Below are 11,959 nucleotides of genomic sequence, written 5' to 3' on the forward strand. Positions count from 1 at the left end.
CCTCATATTTTAACAGATTTATTTGAGCCTGAGGATGTGGATCGTATTTTGAGAATACCTGTGAGCCCAGACTATAAAGACACATGGTATTGGCATAATGATGCGAATGGTTGCTACACTGTAAAAGATGCTTATAGGCGTCTAATGGGAGAATTTAATCACACCTTGGGAGAATTTGATAGATTGATTACATTGTGGAAGTTGAAAGTCCCCCCTAAGTGGAAAACTTTTTTATGGAGAGCAGTGTGTGATATACTCCCAACCACAGCAAATTTGATTATAAAGAGGGTAGATGTGAACCCAACATGCATGTTGTGTGGTCTTACAAATGAGAATGTTATGCACTCATTAGTTTTATGTGATTATTCTAGAGCCGTGTGGAATATTTCGGGATTGCCTATTATGAATATTTCTTCAACATCTTTCCCGAACTGGCTTATGACTGTTATGGATATGCTCACAGGAGAACAGGTCAGACGCGTTGTGGGGGTCCTCTATTTTTTATGGATGGCCAGAAACGAGGCGGTCTGGCAACATGCGGTACGGAGGCCGGAGGTGGTGTGGCGCCGTGCAGCTGCGGGGGAGGCGAGCTACACGGCACTTCATTCTCGTCCAGAAGCGGCACCGGCCGGCGAGGTGCAGACAGTGGCAGCCGGGCGGACGACGTGCTACGTCGACGCCGGATACGATCCGGGGACGGGAGATGCAACCTATGGGGCGGTCTTACTCGATCCGAATGGTTTGTTCAAAGCAGCGGCAAACGGAAAACTCCCGGGGTGTTTAACTCCTCTTATGGCAGAAGCACTAGCATGCAAGGAAGCCTTGTCCTGGCTTAAAGACCGAAACGAGAACGAGGTCGATATTCTTACAGATTGTCTTGTCTTCAGGAATGCGGTTCATGCAGTAACTACACCGAACTTATCTTATGTTGGAATTGTGATTGAGCAGTGCAGGATAGCTATTAATAGTTTCGTTTTTTGTTCGCTTAGTTTTATTCCAAGAACTCTAAATTTACATGCGCATACTCTTGCTAGATTAGCCCATGATCAGGATCATTCTATGTACTGGGATTTAATCCCTCCTGACTCTATCATTCAATTTTTGAATTAATATACTGGTACGCCATATTTCAAAAAAAAAATGGATTTCAAAAAATCATAAAAACACAACTCACACCTCACGTGAAGAAAGACTAGCAAAAGTCTAATTAATTTTATCAAGATGGACTTACAAGTGAATTATGGGAAATTTTATACATATTCCAGAATTTTCCACTAGGATTACGTTAGCTACTTGCCTAAATAAAAACTATTTTTGAAAAAAAAAATTATTTGACTTTAATTAATTAATTCCATCTTGGATTTTGGAACTTCTTTGACTTCAGTTAATTAATTTGGTTGTTTTCCCTCGGGAAATTCTATTCACACCCCCCTTTTTACTATTTGCACCACCTATATAATATGTCAAACCACTTTATAGGTGGTGCTAACTAAAAAATGCTATTTACACCCCATCATTTAATGTGGTCAAAAGTCTAATATTTATTTTATATTTATTTTTATTTTACAATCAAATTATTAATTAAAAAAAAAAAAAAAAAAAACTTGTCGTCACCTTCTCCGGTGAGAAGGCAGGGACTGCCTTCTCCGGTGAGAAGGCAGCCCAGTGGGTCGCCTTCTCACCGGAGAAGGCGACCCAGGTAGAAACTACCTGGGTTGCCTTCTCCGGTGAGAAGGCAACCCAGGTAGAAATTTGCCTGGGTCGCCTTCTCCGGTGAGAAGGCGACCCACTGGGCTGCCTTCTCACCGGAGAAGGTGAGTATTTTTTTTTTTAATTATTAATTAATTAAATTTTAATCAAAGTATTAAATGCAAGTTTGACAAGGTGGTGCAAATAGTATTTTGACCACCCATTAGGCTATTTACACCACCTATGTATTTATTGATTAACTTTTTATATTTTCAATGCACTTTTTACCCCATTTTAATCAAAGGGGGTGCAAATAGCAACACCCTTTCCCTCCTAACAATTGCACTGAATTTATAACGTGATAAGTGCTATTTTTTTTATCATATCATTTTCATTTCAAACTTTTGACTTTTGGTATCTTCTTTCTAACTTAAGTTCCTTCTATTGTTATTATTTTTAAAAAAATATTTTTCACTTTTTTGGCTAGCTTTTGCAGTCTTTCTAACAAACAAAAAGAAGTGTATTCTCTTTTATAACTTTTTTTTAGATTTAATTATAAAATGTCAAAACTTGTAAGCGATCGCGGATCTTTGATCTCAAAATGGGCTAGATCGCCCTAAACTAGGAGCGCAACACCTTAATATTAAATTGGCGCAAATTATTCTGTGGTTTCGGGTTCAAATGTTCACAATTTATATACTAAATGTTCACTATTTACTTTTGAGTTAATTCCAGCAATGGTCCTCCGTTTATATTGATTTTCCAAAATTAGTCATCGACTTTTAATTTGGACACTATAGGTCCCTTGACTTTCAATTTCTTTCCAATTGAGGTCCTTTCGTCAGAATACGGTTAATTGGACTTTAAATGAAGGGATCAACTAGTCCTTTCACATGCCTATGTATTATTCTTCGTATTTCGTTGTTATACCTTATAAACATCTCAATAATGGAGGAACGCACACACGAGCAGTCAGCAAATGGGGAACGACGAGGAATATCGCGTATACAAGGGACTTTAAATGAAGGGGCTTCGACTGAGATTATCTTCATATATATCGCGTATACAAAGGAGAAATATGAAGAATAATACATAGGCAGGTGAGAGGCGCGTTTACCGCTTCATTTAAAGTTCAATTAACCGTATCCTGACGAAAGGACCTCAATTGGAAATAAATTGAAAGTCAAGGGACCTAAATTGTCCAAATTAAAAGTTGGGTACTAATTTTGGAAAATCAATGTAGTCAGAGGACCATTGCTAGAATTAACTCATTTACCTTTTAAAAATTCATAATTTGTATATTACGAACACACAATGTTAATATATATGTAATTGATTACCTTATTTTGTATTCACAAGTTCCTTTCAAATGTCATATATACAATATTAACAAATTAGGATTTATGATATTGTATTGTATTCATAAACTCGTTTCTACAGCTGTTATGTATTTTGACTTAGAAACACAACTTATATTCTCATAAGTTCATAATTTTAATACTAAAAATACATAATTTATACATTATTTATGAATAAAGTCCACCTTGCAAAGGAGGACCCTGGCCTATGGTATAACAACTCGTAAATTGGAGACCTCAGGCAATTGCAACTATTTCATCAAGGAATAATCAAGTGTTAATTAAAAAATAATGCGTCACTTATGAGGCAAATTGTAGCACTTTAAAAAAAAAAAAGATTTTTAATTAATTATTTTATTTAAAATTATTTTTAAAATCCGCAACAGTCACATTAGGTAAACATGTCATTTTGAACCTATCCCAATAATTGCATGAATTTGTGTTGTTAGGAAATTCAATTGCATTTTTTTGAGTTCAATGATTTAATTGCACTTTGGTATACAGTTAAGTGGCATATTTGACCCTTATTTCTAAAAATATATTCAAAGTTTTGTGATTTCATGCTTTTAATATTTTAGTATTAGTATTAGTGAAATCATTTTAAAATTTTCAAGTTGCATACATATATACATATATACTAGCTTTTACAATACTAAATATTGATACTTATAAAATTAAGTCAACATGTAATAAATATAGGCTCATCTTACTAATTGAGATTCAAAGTTGTTGAATTCGTCAATTTTGTGCATAAAACTAATGAATGTCTTACGTCAAATTATAAAATTCAGGTTTATAATTTTGTGATACACCCATAGATAAACTCAATTGAAAATTATAACCAATTTCCGATACAAATTTCACTTTTACTCCTTGACTATTATAATATTACGACATTTATGCTCTGTTTGACAGAGTTTATTTAGGAGCTTATAATTTATTTTAAACTACTAATAAGCTATAAGTTCTATTTGATAACGTTCACAGAATAAGCTCGTAGCTTAAAATAAGAGATTATTTTGGAAGCTACCTAAAGTACCGTTTCAAAATAAATTAGTAGCTTCCTAACTATTTTTTCATTTTTATCTTTATTATTTTAAAGAAATAACATCATTTATATTTCCCAATTAAAAACCATTTACTTCTCCTTTATCTGCAACTTTCACGACAAATCCTTTATTATTATTATTATTAAACATTTTTAAAGAAATGACAAATCCTTTATCCGCACCTTTATTATTATTATTATTATTATTATTATTATTATTATTATTATTATTATTATTATTTTAAGACTGATTATTATCTAATATATATGATGAATAGGATGAAGATGTTATGGGATGTTAGATCGTGATTATGCTAATAGTTTATTTCAAAATGTTAAATTTTTTTGAAGACAAAATGTTAAATTTTAATATGTAAACAAACCAATTTAAATTTTATGAAGATGTCCCTTTTTAGTCTTTTTACATTTATCACCTTATCAAACTACTAATTTTACCAAACACTTTCAAGCATAACAACTAGCTTAACCGCTCTTCATTTTTCAGCACCTAGCTCATAGCTTTTCAACTTTCAGCTAGGTTTGCCAAACATAGCCTTAGGGGTCGTTTGGTTCACGGAATGTTAGATTACCTTAGGGATATTAAATTGCTAGGAATGTTAGATTTATGTGTTTGGTTAAATTTGGGGTATGTAATATAATCATGTTTGGTTTAGGGTTGTCTTTTATACACACACTATAATATCCTTAACATATTTTCATATATTTTAATAAATTTAAAAATTAAAATAAATAAATAAGATAATGGTATCATATATAATTACATGATTTTAAAATATTAACTAAAATCTTGAACTTGAGAAACACAATTATTTTATATGCTAACATAACATAATAAAAATAAAAAAATATATAATTACAAAAATGATTATAAATATATATATATATATATATATATATATATATATATATATATATATATATATATATATATATATATATATATAAACTAATATAACCTAGGTTATCTTACATAACCTAAGAAATTGAAGGAAATCACGTTCCCTTCAAAATCCTATATGGAAGGAATGTGACATTCTTTGGAATGTTATATTCCCTAAGATAATATGAACCAAACATAGGAATGTAAGCTTTGGAATGTCACATTCCCTTGGTTATGTTATATAACCTGAACCAAATGTCCCCTTAATCTTTTTTTTTTTTTTTAATTATTGGTCTTATTATATCTTTAACATTCATTTGTTAGTCACAATTAGTCTTCCGGTTAAATTTATGTTATTCCACCATTTAATAAAGAAGACTAATATGTAATTTCATTATTCAATAAAAGAGTTTACTAGATAGTGTGTGATAAATTACATTTTAGGTCTGTTTATTAAATTGAAAATTTAAACAAATGGCTAATCGTGTCAAATAAATAAAAATAATGATATAATAAAACAAAATTAAAATAGTAAAGCTAAATGTAGCAACAACACACTAGTCACTAGCCAAAGACTAAACTGGAATTTGCTCTTATGAAATTTATAATCAACTTCAAGTCGCTTATAAATTTAATGAGTCCATACATCACATCATTTTTAATGAAACATTACATTTTAATTGAAGCTTTACAATTGAAATAACGAATCATTTTAAGTACTCCAAGTATAATTACCAAAAGTAATTGAAGTGGTAAATCATCTACATCGTTCAATTAGGGTACATTTGGAAACTTAAAAAATGATTTCTATAAGTCATTTTTATGTGTTTGGATATTCAAAGAAAATAAAATCAAATGAAAAAAAATATTCATTCTGATTAATAAAAAAAAAATGCCCAATTAGACAGAAAATGTTTTCATAAAATTTTAGTCGGAAGACATTTTTCGAATTCTTTAATTTTATGTCCCTCTCTCTTTCTCACCATCACTACCGCACCACCATACCACCACAATCACCACCACCACACTACCAACACCACCGTACCACTACCACACTACCAGCCACTACCACCACCACCACACCACTACCATACCATCACCATCATCACCTCACCACACCACCACCAACACCACTACCACCACACCACTTATTATTATTATTATTATTATTATTATTATTATTATTATTATTATTATTATTATTATTATTATTATTATTAGGGAAAATTGTAATTTATGTCCCTCCATAATATGCCAATTATCAATGTCACTCTTGAATTATTACTTATTAGTGGTGTAAATGTTGCCCCCAATTTTTAAAATGGTACATATATTGCCCTCCCCGTAGTGTAAATGTTGCCCCTCAATTTTCCTCATGTACGGTACGAGATGGGCAATATATGTACCGTTTTAAAAATTGAGGGAAAACATTTAATAAGTGCAATGTGGTGGTGGTGGTGTGGTGGCGACATCGGCGGTGGTGGTGGTTGTGGTGGCGTTGGAGGTTGTAGTGGTACTGGTGGTGGTGGTGATAGTGGTGATGTTAGTAGTGGTATGGTGGTGGTGGTTGTGGTGTTAGCAATGGTAGTGGTAATAACAATTCAAGAACTAGCATGAAAATATGAGAGAGGAGATAAATATTGAAAAATAAAAAATTTGAAAAATTTCGTCCAGCTAAAAATCTTTGAAGACATTTCCCACCGAATTAAACTTTTTCCGTTGACTAGAATGAATATATTTTTCATTGACTTTATTTTTCTTTGAATACCCAAACATAAAAAAAATCCTAAAAATAACCTCTAGAAGTCATTTTCCGGATTTCGAAACCGACAGTTAATGAACAGCTCATGCCTTATATACATATACTCTTATATATATATATATATATATATATATATATATATATATTTATTTATTTATTTATTTATTTATTTATTTATTATGTTGCATATGAGAACCACTCCTTAAGTGAGAATATGAAGACTTATCTTGAGCGTTATTATTATTATTATTTTTTTGGATGAACTAGACTTGGCTTTTTAAGATTATACATATTGAATTTTTTAAAGTAGGGGTAGCAATGTCTTTTTTGTGTGTAACTGCTATAGATGTAGCCAGATTTGTCGAATCGGGGTTTGGAGGGCTCTTAGGGTTAGGGTTCAATCTTTTGAAAGAAAATTTTCTTGGATCACCAGTATTACGAATTGGAGGCGCTTTTTTTTTTTTTTTTTTTTAATCATCGATTGAGTGTTCTTCTATAGAAAGTGATCAATATTTTTAATTTGTTTCTTAATATTTTTTAATATAATATTGTTTATATTTGAATGTTGTTATATATGTACAGATTTGGGATGCAAGCATCGCTGGACGCTGGTATCTAGAAATCTAGAATGGATAGGCACAATTGAAATGGAGAATGGCGCTGCAAAACGTCGACGGAACGACGACTAATTAATAAAATAATTTTCATATTGGGAAGAGAGAAAACACAATGCCCATAAATTTGAAATAAAAGAAAATTTACAACTTGCATTTTAGTGAAAGTAAGTTTTATTTCTTCTTTCCTGCACGTCGTAAAATTTCAATTGGAATGTAACTTAAAAATTGTTTGTTGGTCATATATCGGTGGTCATACGCCACCTCCTACGGTCGATCCAATCATAGCGTGATTAATTATCAATTTAACATCAAATTTCCCTTATTGATTAATTGAAAAATGTTTTTATTTAACCAAATATTTGTTTTTCAACGTATTATTAATATGGAGTTTTTCCAACTAATTGTGCATATATTGAGTGCACTATTATAGATCTTGAGTGCACCATTGTTATCCGTGAATACATTATCATATATTTTTAAATATATTGTAGTAATGACATAAATGACACCATTTTTTTTAAATTTAATTTTCACCCCTTAATCATCTTAGATTGAAAGATGGGATTAGTCTACTCGTTTTCACGAGACGATTAATTCTCATATGATCCTGTTATATGTAGGGCCAAGTTCAGATGCGGACGTGCTAACAAATCTAGTTCGTTCATCTAAACATGATAAAGGTTGAAAATCAACAAAAGGGGGAAAACACGATAACATTTTTGTAATTTTCTGTATTGCTTGTGCATTTAGAAATACTTGACTGTGCATTTGGAAATGCTTTGAGTGCACAGAAGAAACTTCTTGATTCCCATCACCGTCCTCCCATATGTCATTACGATTGTGCATCTAGAAATGCTTGACAGTGCATTTGAAAATGCTTTGAATGCACGGAAGTCACTACTTGATTTTCATCACCTTCCTCGCTTGTGTCATCACATGAGTTTCTAAATGCACTGTCAAGTGTTTACAAATGCACAATTGTAATTACAAAAAATTATAAAAATGCCACAGGGTTCCACCATCCCTAGCCATAAATGTGTCCTACCCGGTGCTAAGTTTTTCAAGCCAAACTTTTCTCTACGTGCCACTTCGAAAACAATTTCGAGGTCCCCTCAATTGCCCCTTGTGACTCTGCTAACCCTACACGCAACAGTCTTATTGTCCACCCCTGCTATACGCCCAACCCCCTTTTCACCGTCAATTGCCCCTCAGGGGGTCTGCCACAGTAGGCCGGACCGAGCCAAAGTCATCTAGCCACCGGTGGATGGCATAGGAAATTGGGCAGGGGTAAAAAGCCCTCGCGGCCATCGACCGAGAGCGGCTCGCCACTCCCAGCGAAATAAGAACGAGGCGGGCCCAGGCACAACGCTTCATCCTCTACATATTTTTCCCGGATCTTGTTCTATTCCACGCTGTCAAACACACCCTTAGCCCCTTTTCCAAAAAATAAAAAATAAATAATCCACCACCTTCCTAAATGGACTCACATCCAGCCAAGCCCACCCCTAATCAATTGTATTAGCATGGTTCAATTATTATGTACATGCGGTTAACATATTATGTATCTATAGTTAATAAATTATGTATATATTTCAATAATTACAACAATTAAAAATTATGTATTTGCAGTTAACATATTATGTACCTTCAATTTATTTATAGATACTTAATCTGTTAACTAAATATACATAATATGTTAACTATATATATATATATATATATATATATATATATATATATATATATATATATATATATATAATTTGAATGTTGTTTTGGACTAAGATCCACAGTGCGAGGGGCGCCTTGGTCCATGGTATAATTTGCCACCTCACTTGCTTAAATGGACTCTCTCCTCTGGCCAATCTCATTCATAATTTGCCTAAATAAATTCCCTTTTCCTAAGCTTTGCACAATGCCAACTTGTACTTTACATTTTACTACACTTTGGCTCCCAACTTTTCCACACTTTTCACCCCATTCCTCCAGGTTATGGCCCCTCAACTTTATTTCTCATCCCAATTTAGGTCCCAAAACCAATGCTCTTGGGCTCCATTTTTTTTTTTTTTCAGACTTAATTAACCATTGAGTATTCCCTTTCTAGCCCTATTGAAATTGGGCTTACGCCCATGGCTCCATCATATTTAGTGAAATTTGTTTAATCCATATAAGTTAATGACTTTATAGAAACGTTACAAAACCGTTACTATACCATTTTAATGCTAAAGATATTATAATTTAGAGTGTGATCAAGGACCTTGTGGTCTAATGGTATCAAGTTGAATTTTCATAAGAGAGATTGTGGGTTTGAGCCTTAGTAGAGGTGTTATTGACTCTTTGTGGTCCAATAGGTTGAGAAAGTAGTTATGAACAAATATTGCATTGTAATAGAGTTAATTCAAAAAATAATTTAGGATGTGTTTTTATGAATGAGAATCAAAATTATAATTAGTGTTTGGTTGACAATTTTTTAAAACATAACTTTGCATTTGATAATCAACCAAACAAATTTTGATTACCCATTCAATTAAAAATCTCATTCCCTAACTAAAAATGAGTATCATCCATCTTATTGGTAATCTAAGTGTGTGTTTGGCTCGCACATGGAAATAATTGAATAATTTTAAAGCTCATGACTAATTTAAAAAATAAACATATTAAAATTCATCTACGTATATAAACATTCAACAAGAAGTACGTTTCTTTTAAGGACAATTGTACATATACAAAAAATTTACACGGCTTAATATATGATTAAATTGTACGGAACATTTAAATTAAGAGAAAATCATTGTTTTGATCATTCAATTGTTTTGCAACTGTTAATTTAATCTCTAATTTTAATTTGAACGAATTTGATTCTCGAATTGTTTTTAACTTCCTTAATTAAATAACTTTGGCACTATGCCGTCACTCAGCAATTAGTTGCCCATATTTGAGTCCCCGAGAAGTAAACTTACTTCTCGGCTATGTTGAAAAGTAGACTCTCACTTGTGACCGGAAGGTATGTTTACTTCTCGGTCACATGGTGAGGGGTGCTTCTGGCACTTCTTGGTTACGTCCGATCCGAGAATTATGCAATCAAATAAGGGCAACTGAGAAGTAAACTTACTTCTCGACTAGGTCGAAAAGTAGACTCTCGCCTGTGACCGGAAGATATGTTTACTTCTCGGTCACACGGCCAAGAGGTGTTTCTGGAACTTCTCAGTTACGTCCTAACGGCTGAGTGACAAAATAATGACAAAGAGATATAATTGACGAAACTTATAACAATTTGAGTATTAGGACTCTATGTATTTGAGTCAGTTTATGATTCACAATCCTAGTCTCCATCTGCCTCCTCTTGTATATATGCCTAGAATCTGTACTCTTGTAATTATCACTGTTAATACAATCAATAACAATTCTCATATGGTATCAGATATCTAGGGTTTCTTCCCAATGACCGACAGATCTGTCAATTCCTATAAACGGATCGTTTCTGATGTTAGTCTCTCATCGGTTACTTCAACTGTGACCACCCTCTCCAACGCTAATCACTTTATCAGTGTCAAACTGACTTATCGGAACTTCGTATTTTGGAGGCCTCAAGTTGTTCATTTTCTCAACGGGAATGACCTAATGGGTTTCATCGACGGATCAAATCCTTGCCCGCCGACCATGATCTCGTCCGGCGAGGAGGGGGCGTTAGCACTGCCGAATCCCTCTTGTCCACCGTGGGTTCGTCAGTATCAGGCGCTCCTTTCTATGCTCATGTCGTCGTTGTCTGTTGAAGTTATGCTCTTGGCAATCGAGCATCACCCATCCGTGCAGTGTGGACTGCCGTCACCTCTGCCCTCGACTCCTCATCTCAATCTCGCTCGTTGAACCTCATCGGGCAGCTCCAGACGCTTCAACAGGGTGACGTCTCCATCGCCGATTACATCGGCCGAGCCCAGGTTCTGATAGAAGACCTTACCCTCGTTGGCCGACATGTTCCTCTCGTTGAGCAAAATCTATATATCTTCCGGGGGTTGAGGCCCGAGTTCCGGAGTCTTGTCTCTTCTCTCAACGTCCGGGGAACGCCGGTCACGCTTCATGAGCTCTCGGATATCCTCGGTGCCGAAGAGTTCGTTACCGGCAGTAGTGGCTCCGGGCAGAACGGCGGGCAGTCCCGTGGCATTGGAGGAGGCCATCGCGGCAATGGTGGCCTGGTTGCAGCGGTTGGAACGACAAACACCAACCTAAATGTCAACTTTGTGGGATACTAGGGCACACTGCGGTCACTTGTTACAAGTGTATGAAAAGGATCCTCATGCTAATATGGTTTATTAGGGAGTTCCTTCAGATTCCTCACAGGACTCTCATACTTGGTACCCAGACACGGGTGCAAAAATCATGTTACTCTAGATATAGCGGCACTCTCTATCTCGGATGAGTATAATGGTAATGACACACTCCGTGTCGGTGATGGTACATGTTTGCCTATTAGTCATATTGGTCATGCTTCTTTTCATACCTCACTTGGTCTTTTCATTTGTCTAATATACTCCATGTCCCACATTATCTACCTCTTCATTATCTGTTCAAAAATCAACATATGAT

At 34.2% G+C, this 11,959-nt stretch overlaps 1 protein-coding gene across 1 annotated transcript; it reads left to right on the top strand.

The window, feature by feature from the left end:
• The first annotated feature begins 10,816 nt into the window (after positions 1 to 10,816).
• Positions 10,817 to 11,625, top strand: LOC109151160. Its single transcript, XM_019299079.1, has 2 exons — positions 10,817 to 11,061; positions 11,151 to 11,625. The coding sequence occupies exons 1-2, from the start codon at positions 10,817 to 10,819 to the stop codon at positions 11,623 to 11,625; spliced, it is 720 nt and encodes a 239-aa protein (XP_019154624.1).
• Positions 11,626 to 11,959: the final 334 nt, after the last annotated feature.

This window comes from Ipomoea nil, unplaced genomic scaffold, assembly GCF_001879475.1.
Source record: "Ipomoea nil cultivar Tokyo-kokei standard unplaced genomic scaffold, Asagao_1.1 scaffold2283, whole genome shotgun sequence".
Lineage (NCBI taxonomy): Eukaryota > Viridiplantae > Streptophyta > Magnoliopsida > Solanales > Convolvulaceae > Ipomoea > Ipomoea nil.

What these genes read in the sequence shown, in the direction of transcription:
- LOC109151160 (XM_019299079.1), top strand. Translation starts at nt 10,817, where the DNA reads ATGACCGACAGATCTGTCAATTCCTATAAACGGATCGTTTCTGATGTT. An exon ending in TCGTCCGGCGAGGAGGGGGC is followed by an intron (nt 11,062 to 11,150) that starts GTTAGCACTGCC and finishes TGTCTGTTGAAG; the next exon opens with TTATGCTCTTGGCAATCGAG.